At 38.5% G+C, this 27,301-nt stretch overlaps 1 protein-coding gene across 5 annotated transcripts in view; it reads right to left on the bottom strand.

Annotated features, from left to right (window-relative positions):
* The window catches only part of LOC126335374 (tetratricopeptide repeat protein 14 homolog), a 78,728-nt gene that overhangs the window by 37,668 nt on the left and 13,759 nt on the right, over positions 1 to 27,301 (bottom strand). For 3 of the 5 annotated variants that reach the window (XM_049998584.1, XM_049998586.1, XM_049998585.1), the window contains exons 4-5: positions 14,069 to 14,151; positions 5,663 to 5,785 (exon numbers count right to left, since the gene is read on the bottom strand). In XM_049998584.1, the coding sequence (XP_049854541.1) occupies positions 5,663 to 5,785; positions 14,069 to 14,151 (206 nt within the window). Of the gene's footprint in view, positions 1 to 3,742; positions 5,518 to 5,662; positions 5,786 to 14,068; positions 14,152 to 27,301 lie in introns of those variants that run through there. The other 2 variants (XM_049998588.1, XM_049998587.1) reach the window with 2 other exon arrangements.

Below are 27,301 nucleotides of genomic sequence, written 5' to 3'. Positions count from 1 at the left end.
ACCCATTTCATTGCTGCATCTGTTAAAATAACAAGGTGTCACATCAACTTCCTTGCAAATTTGTTCGGTTTTTAAAAATGGCATTAACATAGCACAGCTAAACGTGAGAAAAAATACACACACACACACACACACACACACACACACACACACACACACACACACACACACACACACACACTGAAAAAAAAGAGGGGGTGGGGCAGGGGCAAATTGGGGGGGGGGGGGGCAGCAGCAATACCAAGAAGGCTAGTAACACCTTTCTTCTGTTTTTCTGTCATCTACAAACTGATGGTTCCCTTACCAATTTTTATCTACTGTGTGAATCCATGAATTTGAATTATTGTAACAATTTTAACTTTTTTAGTAAATGAATTAAGGGTGCGCCAAGCATAAGTAAATGGTGAATGTGAAGTAGATTCCAGCGTAAGAGACAGCCTTTGCTTGGTTTTAAAGTATCTCCAATAAAGGGACAGGGGATCCAGTCAAGATTTAAAAGATATGAAAAGAACAACTTTAGCACATGCAACTCCAATACCATGCTACTATATAAGAATGCAATTCATAAAGCTGAAAGGTGGTGTACAGCATTGAGGAAGTTACACATGGAATGTGCGCCAGCAAGAAGCCAGAGTTGTATCTTCTAATTGTCGAAGCAATTGATTCAAAACTCTTTCTAGGCTGCATTACCTCACACCATACTATTTGATCTACATTCTGTGAGATGTTAGGAAAAATTTTGTAGCATATGATAGAAGAATGCATGTAACAGTGCACTTTCATAACTTGTAATTACAACTCCTTAAAAGCTGCATTAAAAATTTATTAAGAACTGCACAAAAATGCGCAAGCGTAGAAATGTGACGTAAAACTGGGTTTCACTGTATTAAGATATTATTGCAAAACACTTTGGTTTAAAATTTGTAGGGTAGCTGTTTTCGTGTACTGTTCAGTACACCATATGTCTATGTGAACTGATTCAAATCACAGAAAGAACTTTACAACAGACCAAGTGATTCATGCACATAGAGAAATAATCCATCTACACAGTTTAGACATTTGGTTTCCACTGTGAGTGTACTATTTATCTTGTCAAAACAATTCAGACTACTGCATACAATGTCTTACCATACTCAGTAAGCTTCTGGATTATATAGTAAAATTATATACACAATGTTATGTTCCACTATTCATTCAATGCTTGACTTTCAAATGCACCAAATACTGACAATAAGACGGTTTTCAGTCTGCTTATTTTCTATTTTCGGTTCAAATCCACTTAGCCTACACCACAATTTTTGCTCCAAATCTGTTTTGAAACATTTTTGGAAATAAAAAATCCATAACTTTCAACTCAAAAGTTCTCTCTCTCTCTCTCTCTCTCTCTCTCTCTCTCTCTCTCTCTCTCTCTCACACACACACACACACACACACACACACACACACACACACACACACACACAATAATGAATTCACCATGAAACAGCTGTTTCACATGTAGGAGGCACATTCCTGTATCCATTTTCCATGGAGAAGTTAAAAATGAAAAGAACAGCAATTTAAAAGAGTATATAACTACCACAGAAGTTTTACACAATTCCTACATGAACATTCAAACATGATACAACTTCTTAATGGGAACCTCACATTCTTGTCCCAAATATGAATGAAAAAGTCAAAAATAAATTGAGAATAAAAATACCTTTAATCTGATGCAATGAATATCCAGTCTGAGTCAATACTAACTGTCCAATGATATCTACTGAGGTGAAATCACTTAATTTCCTTAAAACATTACATACCTCAGTCATCAATGACGCACCTATTTATACACCACAGCAAAATATCAAGTACACGGAATAACAGCTGCTGAGAGTATTAATCCTTTTCTCGCTTCAGCCATGCGTAACGAAAATCACAAAGTACTGTGCAACACAACATTTTAAGAGTACAGGTTCAGCCATTATTTCAGAAAGCTGTTTTCAATCACATTTACTCCATTTAAGAGAATTGCAATAAGGAGCTGACAGCACATCGAATTACAAATCCTGTTTTAATCAAACAGTGAAGCCATTAATATTGAAAGTATGTTCTAAGTAGTATCTGAAACAATCATGTAATTCAGAAATGGAAATCCAAAAACAAAACCCAACACTTAAACATACATCCCATATTAACTGATGCACAAAGTATTTACTTTATTCATTTTACACAAAGCAATAGATTTTCTGCAGAAATGGTTTCTGGCAAAGACTTTAAGGAATAAATATAAACAGTTGGTTACAAGACAAAAATGGCAGTACGAAGTATGGGACTAATACACACGTATTACCACCGCACTGGAAAAATAGCCGCACTGCGAAAAATTACTGATTTCGGATCATCTACCTGCCAAATAACAAATTGTCAATGTCTGTGACAACGGCTACCTTGTTCCTATAATCCAACTACTATATGTTCCCAACTTTTATGCGAAGTACTAAGTATGTACACACATTAACTGTGGAATAATCACGTAAGTTTACTGGCTACACAGAAGATAGAAATAGAATTAGAGTAACTGAAAACACTATAAGTGCCAAGAAAAATTCCTTCAGCTTCAGACCCAAAAACAGCAAGTGAAGATAAGGAATTAATGTAGTTGAAATAAATTAGGGAAAGAATTACCAACTAATAATTCCAGCACCCATTACAGTACTGTTGGTATTTACCTGCTGGTGTTATTAAGTCAGTAAATTTAAGTGTAATGTCATTTTATCACCCACCATTAACTTACTGGACAAAAACTTTGTTTACTGCAATTGAAAATATAGCCTGTCAACTCCTGAAATTTACTGGTCACAGACATATTTCCCACAAATCTCTCTCTCTCTCTCTCTCTCTCTCTCTCTCTCTCTCTCTCTCTCACACACACACACACACACACACACACACACACACACACACACACACACACACACACACACAAAACCACTCAACACCCCTACTTCTAATTACAGTATATCTGCAGTATTCTGAAACAATATTTTAACTTAGGGCCAAGTAAAACTGAAGGCATCAAGTTTAAGGCAGCAAAAATTACTAATATCTCCATTTTAAACAATAGTTCATTAAGGGTTACAGCAATACATATGTAATGAAATGTAAGCACTTCCAAGCAATTTAATATTGTCGAATGTCCTCAGGAAGGTTTCCTGAGCAAGAAAATGTGTTTTGTGTATAGAGGCAACATCCAGGAGGTTAGGACACACAAATTTCATGTACAATAATAACAACCCATCTTCCTTCTTACACTGCAATGATAGTCAACTTCTTTACTTATTATAAGTTTGTTTTGTTCCCCAATTCCTACATTTGCTTTAATATGAAACTGGGAATACTTTACGAAATAGTCAACATTAGGAACAGGAGAAATACAGTAAAATGACGCAAGACTGGAATGGCTGAGAGAGTTGGCCAAGTTAATATTATCAAGAACTGCTGAGAAATCTTTCGCGATTGTAACATTGTACAAGATTTTGGCCCCATGATTTGCCAAAAGGAAATATTGCAGGCCAAGGACAGTCTCACGCATTTCAGAATGGGAACGAAAGTATACTCCACAAAAAGGAAAGCACAAAAGATGGCTCATTTAAAAATGTACAAGAATGCTTTGTTACTCCACCCTCATTTAATGTCACGGTTTGGATCTTTGCCTAACATCGCTAATAAATCTGTCTGTAGGAAAAGAGCCTTTATTTACCAATGACGTTAACAGTCTGAACAGGAAGTTTCCAATCTTGTCAACTTGTCAAAGACACTAATTATCTTCTGAGTATCTTCACTGCATTTTTTTTTCCTTTTTTAATTTTTGACATTTCTACAGAGATTCATCATTTCACTGAGATAATGAACCCATAGTCACAAGGGTGCATATTTCACCCAGAACTTAAGATGTAATTTAAAGTTGACATGTCTGAACCTCAAGGATCAGTTTCCCATGTAGCAGAACATCATTCATCAATCCACACTCCACAGGTCTCAGTTGTTAAGTACACCACACAGCAACATAAAAGGTTATCTTGGAACCAATTCCTTTACTGCCATTCCAACATGCTACTTTCCATATTGCAGCATTGTTAGTGGTTTCATAGGACATTTCCTTGCAGTTTATACTGACAAATATGTATTTCTGAAGAATAGCTGAAAAATGAAAAATTGAGTACATCATTTCCTTAAAATGGCAGATAAAAATTTCCTTTTCATTGAACTGAATAAGTTTGCTTTTATGAAATGTTCCAAAATCATACATTACCTGAAGCAGCATCTCCAAGATGAAATGCCACACCTCATTTGAATGCAATAATTATTATGGCAAGAATGCTTCTTTAAGCACATTTCCATTTCATTAAAAGATTACGTAAATCGTCGTCCATGGACAAGGCAAAAATTAAATGCCCTTTGTTCATCAGCATCCTTCTCAGTAAACTACTTTTCAAAAATCATGCTGTAGGTATCTTAGAAATAGGAAACTGTAGAACAAGGGAAACTGTTTAAAATATTTTGATATCCATTAGGTTTAAGCACAAGCAAGTTACTATTGCACATGCAGCTGCTTGCTTCTATGGAGTAGGAAATCCTAAGAGAATGTAAATGATTGATGCAAGCCATTATTTTTGGGCTCTGAAACATCTTAAACAAATGTACCAATTACTAATGGAAAATTTGAAATCAATAACCCTCAAGATTTTTTTTCATCTATCATCTAGTCTCTGGAGTGGGAATCATAAATCAATATGACAATCAAACTCAGGAATGGAAATCATCAGTAAGCCACTTTTCGAATCAAATCCAAACTATTCTGAATACTTTGAATTCAAACTGGACGTGCACATCAAAGCTTTTCTTTTGGCATGGAAATTCAAACCCATATTTTTAATTAGTCATCAACTAATTGCCGTATTTTGGTACTATAAAAACCTGTTATCCAATGCTGATTTTCAACAAAAATGTCATACTTAATGAACACTAGAATCGAAAATATGGATCAGTCACTGGAAACATTTAGATTATCAAGAGACGAGGGATGGTCCAATGCCTTGCAGAATACTCGCACGTAATTGCAACGAAATAATTGTACGTCTTGCACAAGAATAATCAACTTAACTATTCACGGTGAACTTTTGGTACTCTGTCCAGAATTCTGGACATTCTTTATCCTTAGCAAAAACAGCTCACAATGGATGATTTACCTGCTGCGAACTATCAAAAGCTGCCAGCTACTTCAGTTCTCTCTTAAATTAACTTGGGGCTGTCAAAATCGTAATCAACAAACAATAGTGAAAGCAGAATGTAACTTACACGTTTTGAGATAGAGCCTCCACATCTCGCTAAGATACTGGAAATAACATACAGCACATGCATACGAAGTCTCAGTACGTTCTCACATTATTTTGGGGAAAGAATTCAGCAGTCGAACCCTACTCCAGTACATCCAACGAAACCAAATATTAATACAACAATTTTCAAAGACAAGTGAACTTCAGAAATCTGAAATGCAGATTTACCATTTTCTTAGAATTTATATAAAATATAAAAAACATGTGTACACATATATACCACATATATACATGAGACTCTGACCTTCAAATAAATATATAAACCTGTATGCCATTTGCAATACCTTGACATTAATGTCTGAAACGTAACGCTGTTGTTCACCATCAGAGCACAAAACCTTCAACATCAGGCCAGAGACGGATTTGCTGACAATAGAACAAAAGACGACGTCACCTCTCTGGAGGTTCTGTAAAAAATCAACAAACAGGAAAAAATGAGCTTTAAAGCTACTTCATATCTGAGAAATTAACAAAAAGAACATTTTATGCAGTATCATTTTTGGTTCCAATATGCTCAATAATGTTGCAACTTATTAAAATTCATCATAACTCATTACAATTAACAAAAGAATTACTTGCACATTTGTGTTCCATTAAACAGGTCACAAGTAGTTCTACATCCACTAGTAATATCTGTTGATTAGCTGGAGAGCTTAAAAGCTGAAGTGAGCTTTTGGAGAGTTTTATATGTGCTTGGTTACAGGACTTCGAAAATCAACAAAAGATATACGAATTTTAATCCTAATGACATACTGATACTACAGTCATTTTGCTGTCCACTGTGTATTAATTCGATTAGGCAACATTCTTCCCTCAGACCTTTCTACATTTTGGCCCACTCACATTGGACATTTCTATCATGATCTTGTAAATCACAACTGTTGGGGATGAGGGGGTTGAATGCTCATTGTTCACTGCTGTTGTGTAATATATTCCTTACACCTATGTAATAATTTCAGTCCAATCTGTTCAGTAAACTTCCTGATTGCCCGAACAGGGTGCATTTTTAATCCACTATGTGGAACATTTCCCAGGGTACCATACTCACCAAAGTGCATTAACATTTGTGTAAGGACAGTGGGATGTACTGACCCCCATTCTAGCCGAATCACCAAGTTCGCCTGAAGAAAAAAACAACTTTTGGCAATCTTAACGTGTCATGATGTCGCTACAGGTGATGCTAGGACTATAACCCGTAAACCATATTCCTTAGCTTCCCACTTGCAACCACTAGTGGATAAACATATTTCTCGTTTGCTAGAAGCAGGAGTAATTCAACCTTTCAGCACCAGGTATTCACCTATAGTAATCGTTCCAAAAAAAAATAAATAAATAAAAATAAAATAACAAAGGAAGCGAGTAATGGGGAAGAGGCTCATCACATGTAAGTTGGTATGTAAGCGGTCAGTAACCTCATGAAACCAGATACTTATCCCCTTCTAAGGACTGATCACCTTGGTTAAGATAAATTTTTCACTATCTTAGATATGCACACTAGCTACAATCAAATTGGGGTACCAAAGATCCACAAAGAAGCCTTCCCTTTACGGCCGATCGTGAGTAGTATCAACTCGCCGACCTACAAATTAGCGAAAGAATTGGCTCCGAAGCTTAGACGTTTAGTGAGACATACAGATGCATACGTCAAGGACTCCACCCATTTTTAGCACTTTTGAAAGAGAAGCGTGTCTCTGATACGAATTTGATGGACAGTTTTGACGTGAAATCTTTGTTCACGAATGTACCCGTGCCGGACACCATGAACATCTTAAAGGAACGCATGGCACCTGACATCAGCGAGCTAGTGCGCCACTTTTTGACGACCACCTATTTTAGGTGGAAAGGGGATTTTTACGAGCAGACGGGCGGTGTTGCTATGGGTTCCCCTCTTTCGCCAGCTGCAGCAGACATTTTTATGCAATCATTCGAAGAAACAGCACTCCTGTCCGCGCCATTACGCCCGGAATGCTGGCTACGATACGTGGATGACACCTTTGTTATCTGGCCACACGGAGAAGAAGAGCTTCAGAACTTCCACGAACATCTTAACCAGCAGCACAGCAAAATTCACTTTACCATGGAGATTGAAAAGAACGGGGTATTGCCTTTTCTCGACGTAGAAGTTTATCGTAAGCCAGACGGGAAGCTGGGACACAGAGTTTACAGGAAGCCCACCAACATGGACAGGTACCTGCATGCATCCTCCCACCACCATCCTATGCAAAAGAATTCGGCCCTGCGAACTTTAACTAAGAGGGCCTACAGGATCAGCGATGAATACAACCTGCAAGCTGAACTGCAGAACCTCAGGACCATTTTTGGAGCTAATGGCTACGACATGAGACTGATACGCAAAACCATGGCGCCGAAGGAGGAGGGCAACAGGGAAATCGGGTATTAAGCCGATTTTTCGTGGCAACAACAAAATAAAAGACATTCTGGGCTCGACAAAAGATACAATTGACAAGTTTCATGCCGCCGGAGTTTATGAAATCGAGTGTGAATGTGGACTGGTGTATGTAGGCGAGACTGGGCGTCCAATAAGCACGAGGCTAACTGAACATGAGAGATATATCCGCCTCAAACAATATAGCAAATCAGCGGTGTCAGAACATCATGAGCAGTGCAGGATGAGCATCGAATTTCGAGAGGCCCGAGTACTGGCGAAACAACCGTTTAGTTTGAGGAGGAAGATTAGAGAGGCTATAGAAATAGCCAAGCGACCCGATAATATGAACAGAGAACAAGGGTACAGACTTCCAGCGTCTTGGCTGCCTGCTGTGACTGCTTTGCGGAAGGGCAGCTCGCGCAAAGCAACAGGCGTGCGGTAGGCCACAGCGGAGGATGGTACACAGAGCGCTGACGCGGCCTAGTCGATACTAGGCAGTTAGTTAACAACGCCACGCTGCAGTCGCCGCTAAGTCTCCTATTCGCCGATTTCCACCAATGGCAGGCAGTAAAGGAAACTCCAATGGAAAACGCCTATTTCCGCCAATAACAAGACGCAATGCAAACGCCAACAAAATGAACTCCTAGTACCCTTCCACCTCATCCTCACATCCAATCACAACACTCTTCCATAGTATATATGTACCCACACTTGCGCTCATTCAGCAGTTAGCAACAGACCCTGAGGAAGGCGTCTTGCAACAGATGCCGAAACGTTGGAATTTTATAAATGACAATGCGGTCTCTAACCCAGAAGAATTTTATTGACAAATTCCTATAGTTCAGAAACACCAGGAAAAGATAACTTTTGTTGTGGCCCCCACCCACTACCTCGGAAATTAGGAGTCCTAACATGACAATATTGTCTTTTCAAGTATGACAAGAGAACATGCAGAATGATTGAGAAAAGTGCTAACACTAATTTAAATTTGAAATAGGAAAGTGCAGTATCACGAGGTCACAAGTGTGCTACATAGGCCACATAGTTGTAGCATATAGTGTGCAACTAGATCTGCGGTTAATGTACACAGTGAATGTTTTTCCAGTGTCAAGGAACATTAAAGAATTGCAATTATTTGTTGGACTGACAAATTACTATAGCCATTTCATGGAAAACTACGCAGCCAAACAATACCGCTCACAAAATTGCTGTAGAAGGGAAACAGTGCTATGTTAAAATTGAAAAAATTCGTACAAGTTCACCTGTCTTGGCTTATCTGGATTTTGCACTATCTTTTACCTTGTAGCATGATTCTAGCAACGCAGTCATCGGCTGCATTTTGGTTCAAATGCAAGATGGTGCAGAAAAACCAATTGGTTATGCATCACATAAGCTGAATCAAGCTGAACAAAACTACAGCATCACTGAAATAGGACCTCTGGCTCATTTTGCCACCCGTTGCTTTCAGTTTTACCCATAACAATGACAGTTCGCAGTAAATGCAGTTTACAATGGATTTTGTGTCAGCAGCAGACTTGTTATATCAGCCTTAAAACTTAGTTGAACTGTCAAGAACAAGCCTGGCAAGTTAAATCAGACTGCAGGTGCTCTGAGCAGGAAAATTAGGACCCTGTCAGCAGACGATGTGCTTACTGAGGAATTAAAGCGGTCACAAGAATCCCATGCTAAGTACAAGACATGGGCTGCCTACCCATATTTTGTCCCAAGAGACTGTTTTGTATAAGAGAATGACTCTTGGAGAATGAGCAAAGTGCCAAAGGCTATCCATAAACGCATACAACTATGTCACGAAAGCATACACACTTCATAACGGGGAAAGTACATGTCACAGGCCATTATTGGTGGCCACAGTAAAAGAATGATGTCTAAGGATTAAAAAGTCTCCTGTGTGCTAAGAGAATGCATGGACAAAGATCTAAAATACCTCTCCAAACTTAGACAAACAATAGGGCCTGTCCCTCAAAAATAGTCAATGATAATTATTGAAGACACGACTGCTGAGACAGTGTAAAAGCATTCTCCTCAATCACTTAGTACTACCACAGCTCACACACAGGTTGGGATAGGCTACTGACATTTCTAATTTCATCATACAACACCAGGATATACGAAGTAAGAGGGCTGAGTCCCTTCAAGATTGCTCAGGCCACAAAATGCGCTCGAGATAGAGAAGTTGAGCCCTGGAATAAATTCCAGTACAGTGAAGCACCTGACCGAAAGATTGAAATTCATTTGGAAGAGAGCTCAACAGAACAATACAGCTGTGACAGGGAGGCACTGACTCCATAGTCAAAAGAATACTTGACTGCCACTGTAACAGGTAGGAGATAAGTAATGTTACAGCAAACCACCATGAAACCATGCACAACTAAAAAAAGTTGTGCACACCAGGATGGACCATTTCAGAGATTGCATTTCACTTCACGTGTAAATGCCAAATTACAGCTCCCAGAACAGAAGACTGTAGTTCATTTTGATTGGTTTATCAAGTATAATGGTAGAGATATACCACCACCTGTAGCAGATCCTTTCAAATTCCAAGAATCATTCAGCACAACAGCCAATATGCACAAAAGAGATGACTTTATGTAACTATTATTTACATGCTGCCACTTCACACAATTTACAGCTTAGGGATTGAGAACATATTTTATCATCATCCTTCGGTGGAAGTAGAGTTCGTACTTTCTATGTCAATCCATTGTTTAAACAGGTTGATAATTCAGTTGTGTTTTCATCTTAATAAGGCCCTGATATCTAGAATATTTGCTGAAGTGTTGCACCTGTCCTGTTCCAACTTATAAAGTAACCTCTGTGCCTTACAGTTCTTTAAACACGAAACCACTATTTTACGTTTTCATGCGGCCCACACTGAAAACATGAAAAAATAAGGAAAATGCAGAATTGAGGAAAATTTTGAAATGCCCTAAAATGTGAGAAAAAACACATGTAACTGCCATTTAAGAATAAAAATCACTACTCTCTTCAATATTTTGTATAAAATCTGTCTAAGTGATGGGAATTAAAAGTACAACACAATGTTTATACAATAATTTGTGGTAATGAAGTTCATTAGTTCTTCAGCAGCTAGATGTTTAACTGTAAGCGTAAATGCCGAAATCTGCTTGGACATACTTTCTCACCATTGCTGTCATTGTTTGAAGCATTTCTTAAAAGCCACTCTTCATATGCTCACCACCGTTATAGCGTTTTTTTAGGCTTGGTGAAACTGAGACATAAAAAATTAGTTTACTTCCCAAACTGACATTACAAGCTTATTAGAAGTTGGCTCACTGAATTTCTGTACACTGCGTAAAATGTAAAGTTGAAAGCAAGTTCAGGTGCAAAGTATATACACGAGCAGTGTATGTAGTTTCCTAACTGTATGGTATCAGATATGAGCACGTAAGTCTTTAAAATGTGCTATGGCGTTAGATACGAGCACTTCAGTCATTAAAATGTGGTGTCACAAAACCGTTGTTCTACTTCTGTGTGAAGTCTCTGACACAGCACATGACCTGCACAAAAAGTATATTTTCAGCACTTCACAAAATGCTTTCACCCCTACCAGCACTCCCGTCAATGAAGGGCCATTTGTGTGTGTTAGTGTGGTGTGGTGACTGTGCTGTTAATTGGGTGATGTTTCCTCGATTATGACCGCGCATGTTCTTTGAGACTCAGTGTCAGAATTTAAAAGGCGAACAATTAATATTGTTACTGAATACAGTACACCAGAAGTACAGGTGGTGGCTGGGCCCTTTCATCACGTATTGGCTCGGTCCAGAACACTTTGCATCGACTGTCTTGTTTTGCCATTACCGCTGCAATCTAGCATTAGTTGTATCTTAATTGCGCAGTGAAGCTAAACGTTGAAAGTTGTGCTGGCAACACTGATCGTGGATTTGGTCAGCATTTCTTCTCTCACATCTCCCCTCCTCACAACAGCCTGAAATATTCCCTTAACTTTGCCCACCAATTGTGGTGTGAATCATCTATCTTTTGTGCCATTTATAACTCACCAGTCACATCAAATATCAATAGGAAAAGAAGACGACAATGTCAAGTGAGACGTCAAGTAAGATCTTAGAATTAAGGTAATCCTTACTAGGAAGAAACGTAAATTAGAGTATTTTTAGCACTAATCTTATGTGTTTTTTCACAGGAGCTACGATTTTTTAGTGTAGAATAGAAAAAACCACAAAATTGGCAAATGTAAAATTGAGGTTCCACTGTAATTTGATATGTGGTCAGCTGGAGTGGATATGTGTGTTGTACTACGTAAATTGCATGTAAAACATCAGTGTATGGTCACACTCAGTATTAGAATAGGAAGTAGGTCGGAGACAGTTATATTAAGTAGAATTGGTAGAGTGCTGTAATATGGGCAGCAGCTCGATGTAGGGAAACTTGTTGGTGCTTCTGTGCCTTCAACTAATCCAAGGACTTGCACACAATTCAGTGTTGTTAGTATCCGGAAGAACTGGTAAGGTAGGACATGTACTGAGAGTAGTGAAATTCCAAGGGATGAATAACAGGAATGGTTTGGTAGTGGCATTCAGAGTTTAACTGTGCAGAGAACTAATATTCAGCTTCCAGACTTATTAACAGAATACTCTGAATAGAAGTCCAATATTGTGGAGTGAAATTCTGGTGTACAACTAGCTTATTTTTATGCTGTGGAACAGAGATTGTGTTAATTCGGAGATCAATTGAATTTGTTTCGTATGAGAAACTGTCTTCAGTCAACACAGTGAAACAGTGCAAACAAATTCAATGGTAGATACAATAAAATACACAGGAATGAGTAAAAGTGCGAATTGGGACTGAAAAGGTCATACCAGTTAATTTTGGGGTAACAGAGTGCAACAAAAAATGTAAAAGTAGTGACGCATTAGCAGCACAGGGTCTGCCAGTCACGTGGAACTGAAGTACAACCACATTTGAACGCACAGCGGCACGCAGTGGACTAAAGGGTTTAGCGGTATGGCTGGCACTGTTTGACGAAGTGCAGATGTTAATAATGGCAGGCAATCATCCGTTGCAGTAATCCAATGGGGAAGAAATGTTGTACAGGCATTATTGGTATACTGGGTCTGTTACCTCCTCTAATATTGCAAGAAATCAATCATTCACTTTCTTCATTAAAAAAATTAACAGTTGTCCCGTAAACATATATTCATTATTTTTATGTCACATCCTAATGCTTGCTACACAGTTTTTTAGTTGCTTACACTCCTCGTAGCTGACCCTGAAACCAGCTTTGCCTACCTTTCTAATACTGCCACCATCGCAGTCGTGTAACCAACTGTAGTCGTGTAACCAACTGTAGTCGCTGCATGGTGTTGTAACAATTATACTCACATTCCAATATTTGACTCGTTAGATGAAATTAAAAAATGCATTGGTAAATGAAATAAATATTATTATCCCCAACATTCACAACCCACCTGTGGTGCACTATTTCAGGGAGATGGGAGGAGATGTGCAAGTGCCCCAGGGTCTGAGTGAGAGTAATGTTTAGTATTTCAATTTTAAGTTTCATCTACTTCACCAAGCCCTTTTCACTGATTAAACCAGCAGTCACGAAGTTGTTTGTGGTAACATCACTCTACAACATACAACCTGAAACCAGCAGTGAAACAGCAAAGGAAGTAATAAGGTCTAGAAATGAACTGCAGTAACTTATTATGTATGTTAAGTGGATGCCTGTTACTGTATCACGAATGGAAATACAAAGCAGATGTAACATCCACTCCACAAGCATGTATAATTTACGACGACCACAACCACCTTTCATGATCAATAGAACATGAGTTTAAAAAATTCTCTTTCTCTTATCTATGTACAGACATAGCTGTTAGAAAATATCTTTCTGTCACTGTGTAAATGCTGTTGATAAACAAGCATGGACTTACAGGTGTGATATAATTGCTAACATGTATTTTTACTAACTTCTATACCAGTTTCTACAAAATGACCTCCTCCTCCCCCCCCCCCCCCCAACTCTCCGATACACATATTAAAAACCCATGAATAATTTACTTAAAAGAAAAAAATGTTCTCTCTCTAAGCTCAGATGCAAGATGTCCCACAGCAACATTTAATGCATAAATTATCTTCACAACATTACACATATTTTCAATCCATGTGAAACAAAATAAAAATTGCAAGATAAGTACTGCCAAATTTAGGATTTAACAGTAAAACAGTGACAGTCAAAAACACCAGTGTCAGATCTAATAAACATATCAAAAGCTTATTATAAAATGATTTACATTACCTCTAGAAAATGCATGAGACGGCTCTGCTTGTCCAGATCAATGAATGCTTCGTATGGAGGCATGACAGCATAACAATCTGAAACTAAAACATTCATACTTACATTAACTCACTCACAATCACAATTACGTAAACATCAGATGATATATTTCAAGTCTAAGAGCATTCTATCCTATAAGAAAACAGATTTTACTGGGTATTTTAAGATTACTTTTCATAAAATAGCTCAATGTTATGACCAATAACAACAACTAGGATCACTACCACCAAGTATCAGATATTACATATCAAAAACTAAGAAAATAGCTTATTTGAATTAAATTCACTATTCTTCCTGCTGTCAAACCTCTAATCGCTTTTCCTACTTAATTTTTTGACTTTTGAGGAAATATGTAGTCGCAAAATTCTCAACTTGAGTGCTTGAATTTACTGTATTTTCTTCTTAGATACTACTGAATTACCACAAGCACATACAAATAATCCAATAAAAACAAATGTAAAAATGACAGAACTAATAACATGCAACTTTATTTATCCATTTGCTTGCAGAACACTGGATTGTAACTGTATCACAATTTCACGCTTTCAGTTTCAAAATCCGTTAGGCTATGTATTACGTTTTATATCTTTTTCATTGCCTTTATCACTAAGATCAATTGTTGTTAACAAATGTATGTTAAATTTATATGTAATGTTTTCTATGTATTGACAAAGAACCAGCATACATCAAGGATTACATATAGAGACAGTGTCATTTACATGCTGTTGAAAATAACACACAGCATTTTTACTAAGAAAATTTCTTATTTGAATATTCACATAGGGTAAATTTGATACAGATCATTTTCAATAAGATATTCTTCTTACAGTGTATAACAGTATTTTTCTTTTCTTGCTCTTTTAGAAGAAAGAAAGGAAAGACAAACCTATGTTTTTAGCATTTGTAGACAGAGAGAAAGCTTTTGACAATGTTGACTGGAATACTCTCTTTCAAATTCTAAAGGTGGCACGGGTAAAATACAGGGAGCGAAAGGCTATTTACAATTTGTACAGAAACCAGATGACAGTCGAGGGGTATGAAAGGGAAGCAGTGGTTGGGAAGGGAGTGAGACAGGGTTTTAGCCTATACCCAGTGTTATTCAATCTGTATATTGAGCAAGCACTAAAAGAAACAGAAGAAAAGTTCGGAGTAGGCATTAAAATCCATGGAGAAGAAATAAAAACGTTGAGGTTCCCCGACGACATTGTAATTCTGTCAGAGACACCAAAGGACTTGGAAGAGCAGTTGAACGAAATGGACATTGTCTTGAAAGGAGGATATAAGATGAACATCAACAAAAGCAAAACGAGGATAATTTAATGTAGTCGAATTAATTCGGGTGATGCTGAGGGAATTAGATTAGGAAATGAGACACTTAAGGTGGTAAAGGAGTATTGCTCTTTGGGGAGCAAAATAACTGATGACGGTCGAAGTAGAGAGGATATAAAATGTAGACTGGCAATGGCAAGGAAAGAGTTTCTGAAGAAGAGAAATTTGTTAACATCGAGTATAGATTTAAGTGTCAGGAAGTCGTTTCTGAAAGTATTTGTATGGAGTGTAGCCGTGTATGGAAGTGAAACATGGACGATAAATAGTTTGGACAAAAAGAGAATAGAAGCTTTCGAAATGTGGTGCTACAGAAGAATTCTGAAAATTAGATGGGTAGATCACATAACTAATGAGGAGGTATTGTACACGATTGGGGAGAAGAGAAGTTTGTGGCACAACTTGACTAGAAGAAGGGATCGGTTGGTAGGACATGTTTTGAGGCATCAAGGGATCACCAATTTAGTATTGGAGGGCAGCGTGGAGGGTAAAAATCATAGAGGGAGACCAAGAGATGACTACACTAAGCAGATTCAAAAGGATGTAGGCTGCAGTAGGTACAGGGAGATGAAGAAGCTTGCACAGGATGGAATAGCATGGAGAGCTGCATCAAACCAGTCTCAGGACTGAAGACCACAACAACAACAACTCTTAATTACATAGATTGCTGCTTGCATATAAGCAGCCACACAAACATTGACATCATACATACAACTACTTCTGAAAGGATTAACATTTATCTTCTAATTTTCATTCTTATTCATTGCAGTTTGGACACAAGTAGGTGATGGGTGTTTTGCAAACATGTTTATTACATTTTCTACCCATTTGTTTTTGTCTTTGCTTCCTGAACTGAACTTACAGCATGCACATTAAGTAAGTTTTCTTATTGTTACTGACACACACACACACACACACACACACACACACACACACACACACACACACACACACACACTTGCCACACCTTTTAGTATTCTAGGTGCTCCTGTCCACTCTCAGAGAATAATCTGCTTCTTGAGAAATGTGTCCTTAAACAATGTGTTCTGCTACCCATACTTTCAAAGTTTCTTTAAGAAATTTCTCCTAGTCAATTTTCTTACATTACAATTAAGGTCTACTGAAATCCACAAGATATATGCATTATAAGTAAAAACAACAAGGATGTTGCAGAGAACTACCAAGGGCCACCTACTGATTTTTCGTTTGATGAATATGTATCTGTTAACTGATTAAGGTGTCTACAGCCCCTTTTACTGAATTATAATCCAAAATCATTTTCAGCTTCGTATCGGATCTGTCACTGGTGTCATCAACATCTTGGACCATACTTATTAGCAGAGCATTCTTATTCCTGTTAAGAATATAACTGATCACTGGTGTCATGTGTGAAGAAAAATAATGAGCTTCGAACCAAATCATTGGTCATACTTTGTGGAAGCTCTGCCTCTTTCCATTTAGTTCCCAACATTGCAATTTCCCTTTCAGATCAGAGTGTTTAAGTTTAACTTCTGCTGACACCCACATACTACAAATTGCAGCAAGTTATCTGTATGTCGTCTTCCTTCTCTCGTGATTTTCTTATAAAAATGCAGGATGTTTCATTGGACGTGGCTGCTTGACATATGTTCCACTCAGTATCTTTATCCCAGTAACTTGTTCCTTAACCCATTGTTGGGAACAGAGAGTGCTTGCTGAGTGTTCAGAGTAAGTTGGAATGATACAAAATCATTATTACATCAGAAAAAAAACAAGAAATATTTGACATTGGAGCAAACATATGTCAGGCCATTGAGTTCGATAGTGAATTTGCTGTAAGATCATTACGCTTCTATCGGATTCATGCGGAAAACAAAATGAAAATATGAGTATATTAAAATTTTGTACGCTGCTTTCAGATTCATAACCATACAACATGTTTCCAGTTAGGGGATAGACACACAGTCAATGCAACTGCAACTTCGGCCTACATGGAAAGTTCTAAGAGATATTGAAAACACTGACAATGTATTACAGTGCTTCAGTGCTGCAGAAAGAATTCAGTATCCTTTGAAGTGGTACGCGTAGGCATTACTGAGCACCAGCTTTGTTACCACATTAAAAAACCCATAGGAAAAACAAGGCTGGTATATAAAACTTATTTTGTATTACAACAGGAATTCATTTGCAGTCTCTCAACTTATTCATGAACATTCACTTCTTATAAGCAAAATAAAAAGACGACGTACACTGACAATGCTGAAAACCAAAATTGCAATGCCGAAGACACCCCTTCCTGGGATTACAGATGAAAAAGACAAAAACATTTTTGCACTTCTGAAGTTCCTATGAGAAGAAAATGCAGAAATGCTGAAGACAAATGCAGAAGACTAGGCATCTGCGAAATAAAGTGAGTACTCTGTCTGTGAAACAGAAAACCGATTGCAAATAACCATGCTGAGATTATTAATCATGTAAGACAAAGTTCTTTTGTACATTAATGTCAAAATGCCCTTCCTAACTTGTCTAACAAAAAAATAGATTTTGTTGCGAAGTCCGAGACAACTCTCTTTAGTTTTAACAACTAAAACCTGGAAAATTTCACTTTATGTTTCATGACATTCAGTAATCTATACAAAAATAACTAAGTTTGGTTACTATTATCATCATTTCAAATCATTAAAAGTCTTGCGTGTTACACTATCGTGTCATATTCTAAAACCAGAATATTTCATTTATATCTGACTGGAATTTAGTCAATGTATGGAGATTGAAATTAATTAAAAAAATTTAATGTCTGATGCTCTGTCATCTCAATTTCAACGTATATCGGGTAAGTCATTGTCCCAGGGAACAACTCAATTTTTCCTCTCTGCTGCCCTGTAAGTTGCGCAGAAATCTACATGCCACAATGCTGTACAAAACCACCTCTGAGTTTGATTCCAGTAGGCAAGTTTTACACTATCAGGCAAAGCTACTACAGGAAATGGAGGTGAGGAAGGGAGGGGGGGGGGGGGGGGGTGATGTAATGATCGGAAGCTAAGTTTACATCTGCAGCCACCTGTGCTACATTGTTCAAAGCTGGTACTAGAACTGCAAAATGCCAGGGATCCGAGGATCATCTCTCAGCAGCTGCTACACTACTTTTCACTAACTGGAGATTTCACCAAAAAAATCTCTTTCAAATTCAACCCTGATGTTCTCTTTGCTGGTTTTGCATGGTTAGTGTTCATAGTCCTGATATTCTGTAGAAAAATTTTACCAACAGATGGCATTGTAAACATGAGAATATGCATACAGATGCACGATTTATGGCTGTTCCTCAGCCTGCGTCCCTGATACCAAACATGGCAAGTGCCGCTGGTAAAGCTCTTTTACAACAGCTGTGACTGTGCCAGTAGCCCTGCAGAAGTTCCAGACAAGGGTACGAAAACAGGCATTGGTCTTATAAGGGTCTGGAGAAAATGATTACAAAATTTGAGAAGACAGGTTCTTTTGAAACGCAATGTGGAAGAGGCAGGAAAACAGTTCATACAATGCTTGTCAAAAAAAATCAATTCATCTAATGTCTACTGAAGACCTGCCACAGCATTGCAGGAGAGATCGAGTGGTTGTGTGCAAATGTGCGGTGCACGACGAACTAGATTGGAAATGCCCATGAGCACAGCACATAAAATCCTAAGAAACATCCTGCATTGTTATCCAAAGAAAATTGCACATGTACAAGAGTAGCTTCCTGCTAACCTGAGACAGAGACAATATTCCCTCTAGATTCTCTCACTTGCAAAGAAGTAGACAATGAATGGCCAAGCAATATTCTGTTGACAGACAAAGCCCATTTCCATCTCCAAGGACATGTAAATATGCAGATTTGCAGAATATGAGCAATGTAAAAACTGCACACATACGCACACACCAACTGCTTCCACCACATTCTGCAAAGGTGGCTGTGGTTCAGTTGAACTTTTAGTTTATCGTAGTGTCATATTTTCTTGAGGGGATGTGTCCTGCGAGTACTGTTACCCGTACAGACACTGGTAAAACTATGAGAGTCTTTTGCACATCACATTCATTCAAATCCTCCAACAGAGCAGATATGTGGGAAGATCTTTTTTATGCTAGATGGCACTCCTCCACACATTGAACAGCCAGTGAAATGGCTGCAGTTCGGAAATGCTAGAATGATCAGCCGCTAATTCCCTCAGCCATATTACTTCTAGCTGTGGGATTATCTGCAAGATGTTGAATGCAGTGCTCAAATTATGAACATTACTGAAGGCACACATGGAGCAACACATTCTGAACGTGGCTCCAGACACTCCAATCTGTTGTGGAACATACTGTTTCTCTATTTCAACTCTTGGAAGAAAAATAGTTGAACATATCTTTCTTCAGTCCCATGTCAATCAGAAAACAATACCATTTTGCCTTTTATACAGTTTTCAACCTCAGGACGATTAAAAACCAAATTTTCCATATCTGATGTCATATGGCCTTGCCAAGGCGGTTAGGCTTACTTAACTAGCAACACAACTGCTGATTGCTGAACTTTTGCAGTCATCCACACAGAACAGTACAGATAGTGTAATATGCAACACAAACTATAGCCAACATACTATGATTCATTTGTCATATGTAGCTGACCCCATTTACATTAAGATGCTTACAGGACCATCTATTGGTAAAATTTTCATCAACTCTCGTTTTGTTTCATGACGTTTCCCTGTGTCAATAATATGTTGTTCAAATTTTACATCATTCTGAGCAGTGGTTTTCTTGTTACAGCATTTTCAAACTGGAACTTTGACTATGAACACCCTGTAAACTACTTGTGTTATAATACAGGCATTCCAAGTAAAAAATTGTATGAGACTTGCCCATGATTCCACCTTGATTTCACACTCAACAATACAAATCAATGACAGGATGAGAACACAGACTGCTATGGACTGCACCAGATAAGATTTGAAATCCTGAGGGCTTAAAGGTGGAAGAGAGCGTAATATGCAAGACAGACATGATTGACAAAATATCTTGCAAGATGGTCGACATTTGAGGCCAGGAGGAAGGGGGGAATTAGACAAGTCAGAAAATAAGAGACGCAAGCCAAGAAAGGATTAATTACTGAAAGGAAATACTGAGACCAAATGACACGTTGTAATGCCAGTTTCCACATGTGGACTTCTGAGAAACTGGTGTTAGGGGAGAATCTAGAGGGTATGTGTGATGAAACAGGCACCGAGATCATGACTGTCATGTTGCAGAGCATGCTCTGAGCCAGGATATTGCGTGCTGCTCGTATACATTCGCTGCCTATATTCATTCAGCCGAATCAATAACTTGTTGGTAGTCACAGCTGGTGTGTGATGTGTCATTTTCCAGATGGCTTTCCCTTTGATAGTAGATATTGCGAGTCACAGAGCTGACAGTGGTGGTAGGAGGGTGCATAGGGCACAAGTTTACAGTGGGAGCAGTCATAGAGTAGGGAAACCTAAGCAGAAGAAGCGTAGGGTCTGACGAGCATATTTGAGAAATGGGAGGAGGTAACACTTTTCTCTGTATGGTGGGCAAAATGCAAAATGTCAAGACAGAATGTACCTCATTTCACAACATGATTTTAAGAAGTAATAACCTTGTTGAAATAACTGATTAATGCAAGGGCTGATCAATTAAGACAGACTGATTTTTTTCCCCCTATATCTTCCGTGATAGGATATCTGTACCACAAATATTTGCAAAGAGCAAGTTTTACATAAATTGTCCATAGGTGGCAGCACTTTCATATTGTGTAGATATTCTTTGAATTTTGCATACCAAACAATGGAGGTGAGGCAAGAGGAGCAGTACAGTGTAATAAAATTCTGTGATCACTTGAACCATATAGTCACTGAAACCTACGAAAAGCTGACGTACATACAGTGAACATGCAGTACCTTGTGCAATATTATTTAGGTGACTCAAGATTTCAAAGAAAGTAGACTTGTCTGTGTAAACCAAAGTGAGCCTTTTGTTTCGGCTTCTGCTGTGACTAAGTCAACATCAACACAGCTGCTGTGAATGTCAGTGAGATCAGTGAAGGGTTGAGAATTTCATATGGCAGAGTCATTACTATTATGCATGATCATTCTACATATGACCATTTCTGCCCATTGGGTGCCTCATCTGTTGACTATCAAACTAAAGGTTGTGCGAATGCAGACAAGCTACGAGGTGCTGCATCCCTTTGCTGATGGAAGGGTTGTGTTTCTGGAATCGATTACCACCAGTGATGAGTTGTATCTGCATCCTCATGATCCTGAAGGAAAACAAGTAGTGTGGAAATTGATGGGTTCTGCAACACCGAAAAGCTTCAAGTTGTTGAATCTTCAGGGAAAGTGAGTGACCATATTCTTTTTCCATTCATGAAATGATTTACCAGCCAGCAGTTTCCCCTCACACTACTGTTAACAGCAGCATACTACACATCAGTATAGACTGAACTGAGGAAGCACATTGCAAAGAAACAACCATAACATCTCGAGCAGGGTGATGACTTCAACATGACAATGCATGGCACCATATGGTGAATCTAGTTGTCCCATTTCTGGCACAATCCAATATTACCTGTGTACCGCATCCACTGTACAGCCACGATCTTGCACCCCGCACTTTTTAAATTTTTTTTAACACTAAAAGCAAAGCATTGGGGCATTTGATTGGAGAACTCTGAAGCAGTGCTCAAATGAAGTGAGGTTATTCGCAAGAACCTCACAAAGAAAGGCTTGCACATCACTTGTTCAAGGACTGGCAGATAGTATAAAAAGTGCTTTCACCTAGGAGGAGGAATAAATAGTAGTATCTTGTGAAACAATTAAATGGAGTAACAATAACCTGTGAAAAAAGTTCAGTCTTTGTTGATCAGCACTCTTACAGTCAAGACCAGTATAGTATTAAGTGACAAGAGGTGTACCAAGCTATTTTTTGCAGGGATCAGCCATACCAGGATATCATGTGATGGCCCAGGAAATCTGCTTTTTATCAAGGCTGGTAGGGTAACTGTGTCAAGTGAAGGGTATCGTACCAAACATGTGACATGGAAGGGATGGCAACTGCCAAAATGTGAATAATGTTCTTGTAAGTAGGTTTAATGTGAGCAGAAGTGTGCAACTTACTATTAGTGAGGATGATATCAAAATCAAGGAAAGTGGTACGGGATTTGGAATCTGACTGTGAAATTTAGTCGGGAGAATGTTTCTTAGAGATTCCACAAATTTTAACAGGCCATCCTCACGCTGAATCTATATGATATCAATGTATCCAAACCAAACTGGATGAGGGCTAATAGATCTCAGTAAAGCCCTAAAAATGAGCCATGAATGCTGGGATAGGAAGAAGCCACCCTCGTTCCAATGGCAGTGCCCTGATGTGTTTGTATGTCTGCCCCCAAAGGTAAAGTAATTATAAAGGTGGTTACGGTGAGCAGGAGGAACGTCATAGTTTGGAATCATGTAGGCACTGATAGAGGAAATGTTCAGCAAAAGACAAACTACGTACATGGGTAATAAATGACACTCAAGGTGTGTGGTGGGAGCAGGACAGACAGATTTCAGGCAATCTTGGTAATGGTTGGTGTCTACTGTAGTCTTTGTACTATAGACTGCAAATGTTGAGACAGATGTGTGTTCATTGGTTGTTTTGAAGTTAACAACTAGGGGACAGGGAGTGTGATCTATTAAACAGAGAGCCATTTGAAAAATGAGGCCATACACCAACTATTATGTAAACAGTCTGGCCTATTGGTGTGGTTACCACCATGGTATGGCTACCACCAAGTTATCAGTTAGGCTAAATGGGCATAGACAGAGGTGTATACTAACACTCAATGTCCTGTTGCAGAGCATGCTGTACAGTGTGACAGTCATGATCTTGTTGCCTATTTCATTGCACATGCCATCTAGATTCTCTCTCTATACCAGTTTCTCAGAGCTACACAAGTGGGAAATTCCATCACAATGTGTCCTTTGTTCTCACCACCCATCTTAATTTACATTAATTTCTTGTGGTCTCAGCATTCATTTTGAGTAACTATTCCTTTCTTCACTCCCTATTAGTCCGCATCCCCTCCCTCCCACCTCACACATGTCTATCACAGATAATGTACTTAGCTTTCTGTTATTGGAGTCTGCACAGGATACAATGGCCTAAACACAGTGACCAATTTTCATCTGAAGCACTGGGGCAAGTTCATTCAGTTGTTCAGAAGGGGAGACTAACAGTGTTTGACCCCTTTCAGCCAATAGGCAATGACAGAATTGAGAAGCACAGCATGCAATCCTTCTCAAATGATTTTACAGAGACAGTTTTTTTACATATAGTTTTATATGTCAGCTTCATGATGACATCTATCATCATTTCATTAATGGTTTTAGTAACTGTGGCATTTGCAGGTAAGTAAGATACGGTGCGAAATTTTGAAGTATTTTGCAACGAAAAATAGGGGTCATTATGATTTTGTGTTTGGTGCATATTACATAATATGTTGCTGCATATGAAATTTAGCTAACATATTGAATTTTTCTTCACGCTCTGGTGGACGTCACTGTCACTCAAGGAAACTGATCTGATGTAGCAGAATCATTTGCTATCACAGAACCAAGTGCTGAGCCAGTCAGAGATACAAACACCATTTCTCATATTTCGTGATTTCAGATATCAAAATGAAAATTTGACAAACGATAGCATGCAAGGAGGTATTGTTTTGTCACATGGTTACTATCCACAACTTCACTGTCTGCTGTGTTATTCCAATAACTACAGAATTTTTCAAATAAAAAATGTGATTTTTAAGGGCTATCAATAGCTGGTGAAACGAGAAATTTTATGCGTTTCAGAACAAGGTAAGTGAAGATATAACATGATAATTTTTGTACCGAGGCTGTGGTTTTTTGTAAGCTGTCAACCTTTTTTTCCTCAGTTCTTCACTTAATAAATCACTGCATATGCTAGAGAGGAGACACTGTGTAACCTCCGCTGTATTTTGGTTGAAGAAGAAAATTTTAACGTGACAACAAATAAGTTTCACTAAAAATTCACCACTCCAAATGCTTCTCTGAAACTTAAAAAAATTATTAACAAGCCAGGCGAAAATAAATAGCTGCTGATTTTGAATTTTCAATATAATTCTTTTTAGATACTAACCAAAGCTGAGGTGACATCTTTTTGAATTGTCACCATGAAAGTGTGGGCATATAAGGACTCCACTTAATATTGACAAAAAAATTTGCGCATAGCTTCAGTTTAGCATGGCATGGCACTTCCTCTTCAGCACTTGGCACTCTCGCTTCAGGACCTGCATACCCCCCCCCCTAAAGCTCTCACCAATGCATGCCCTCACGACTGTACATCTACCGGACACAGTCTAACAGTCTAACTCTTAGATGAAGTTTTGGAGTAATCTGTCTCACTTATTATGTTCTCTTCTAACTTTAAGCTCTCAGGTTCTCAAATCTCATCCGGTGCAGTCCAAAAGGAAGTCTTTCCCTCGCATCTATCTGGTAAGTTTCTCCTGACCCGGGGTTCTGGACAACTTTTCAATCCTCAGAAATCTTTTCCTTCATCCTTCTCCCTTCCCCTTCAACATTTCTGGCAGAAGTAGCCACTAGATCCAAAAGCTTGCACACTTCCTTACCTTCTACATGTGTTTTCTCCTGCCTCTTGATAAGTAAATTTTGATCTATTCAAGTATATTGTAATTTCAAAAATTAACTAATGTCATTTACACAACTGTAAGATTTAAGAAAGAGGAGCTCTTTAAGTAACTTCCACTCAATACCATATAAGTGGTCAAAGATATGACAATGCTCTCACACCCACTTGCATCCGTCCCAGTCTCATCAATCCATTAGCAGAATTACTTTTATGTCATGTATCTAATACTACTACTTTTGTTGCTATATGTATGTCTGGCACATTATGAAGCCACTGAAACCAGTAGTTTTAGGGGGTGGGGAAAGAGGAGGAGGGTTTGATCTACAAATGCTTAAGAAAATGATAAGAGGACTTGCCTAATACTACTGCCAACCTCACCAAACAATAAGCATAGCAGCCATTAGCAAAGTAAATGCTTTGCATACTCCACCACTTTTGTGTTTTGAGTAGCTAGTTTTCATTTTAACAATGGGGAATTCAGGATAGAATAATGAAAAAAACAAACACACACACACACACACACACACACACACACACACACACACACACACACAGACAGAGAGAGAGAGAGAGAGAGAGAGAGAGAGAGAGAGAGAGAGAGAGTTGCTGGACACAGACTGGATTGGGTAACAAGGAGGCAGGGACAAGGATAGCAAGGTAGGGATGCATGACTGATTAGTGCTGCTTATTGGAGCAAGCATGGAAGTGGTGGAGATAGGATAGGAATGCTACATGCAGTAACAATTTTTTTTGGGGGGGGGGGGGGGGGGGGGGAAGGGGGGCACTGAAAAGGAGAGGGGAAAAATGTGTACGTGTAATACAAGGCTGTGCAATACTGGAGTGGGACCGAGGGAGGGGATAGTTGGGTGGGGAAAAAAAAAACAAGGGATTAACAGAGGTTGAGGCCAGGTTATGGGAACAAAGGATACATTGCAGGAGAGTTCCTGTCTACACAATTCAGAAAAGCTGGTGTTGGTTACCTGTGAAAGCAGTCCTGTGCTCTACAAACTAAGCTGCAGCTACTGAGCTGCATTCTACATGGGCACAACAACCAACAAGATGTCTATCACCCTGAATGGCTACTGACAAACTATGGCCAAGAGACAGAAGGAACATTCATTTGCTGAACACACTGCCCAACACAATGAGCTTCACTTCAATGACTACTTCACAGCCTGTGCCATCTGGTTCCTTCCTACCAATACCAGCTGGTTTTGTAATATGAATGGTGTTTATAGCACTGTCACTGTGTTGCACTGTTGTATAGGAGAATGATGGAGAATCAAGTGCATTCTAACATCTTTGATACTTGGAATATCTCTACTATCACACAAGCAATGTATCTGAGTAATTCACCACCAAGATAGTATAACTTATTCCACCACACTGCAATCCAAGAAGCCCATTCTCACAAACATTGTGAGAACTATGGAGTTGCTTGAATACATTAACATAAGTGACACATTTTATAATATATTTCACAGTATTATATGTTTGTACAAATACTGTTCTGTAATTAGTGGGAAGTATCCTAACACACAAATTTACTTCAATTAATTGTACTCTGCAAGTTGTTTTATTGGTTCAGCCTATATACAACCAGTGCTGTGAATGTGATTTGCGTGTTCATGATGCTAAATTGTTACAACTTATACAAATGTATAAGTGAGTATGTAAGTACTATAACCCACCCCACCCCCAACTTATGCACTATTACATATACTGTAAGAAATAAGTTTCTCATTTCATTACTTAGATCACATGAGAACATATGGAAAACAAGTGGCAAGAAGGAACAGGATGATAGGCCATTTTTCATTTTTTTTTTTTTAAGACTACAGAATAACTTCCATGGTACAAGAGGAAGCTTTAGAGATAAAAACATGTCGGGAAGGACAGAGATTGGAATAAGCTCAATACATAAATGTAAGTGTGCAAATGCTAATCTAAGATGAAGAGGTTGGCCCAAAAGAGAAATCTGTGGCAGTCCTGCATCAACCCAGATAGAAGTCATATGACCAAAAAGAAGTCCATTTGCCACCACTGAAGACGAGTTTACAAACTCTTTGTGAGGACTGTCACAGTAAAAGCTGTTGTTGTGGTCTTCAGTCCCGAGACTGGTTTGATGCAGCTCTCCTTTATTCTTTTTCACTACTGTTTCCATTTTCTGCTGTATGTGTGTAGGCAGTACGTAATTCAATT

This window comes from Schistocerca gregaria, chromosome 2 (genome assembly GCF_023897955.1).
Source record: "Schistocerca gregaria isolate iqSchGreg1 chromosome 2, iqSchGreg1.2, whole genome shotgun sequence".
NCBI lineage: Eukaryota > Metazoa > Arthropoda > Insecta > Orthoptera > Acrididae > Schistocerca > Schistocerca gregaria.
Note: the sequence above shows the minus strand (reverse complement) of the source record. Positions and strands in the feature narration are given on the sequence as shown.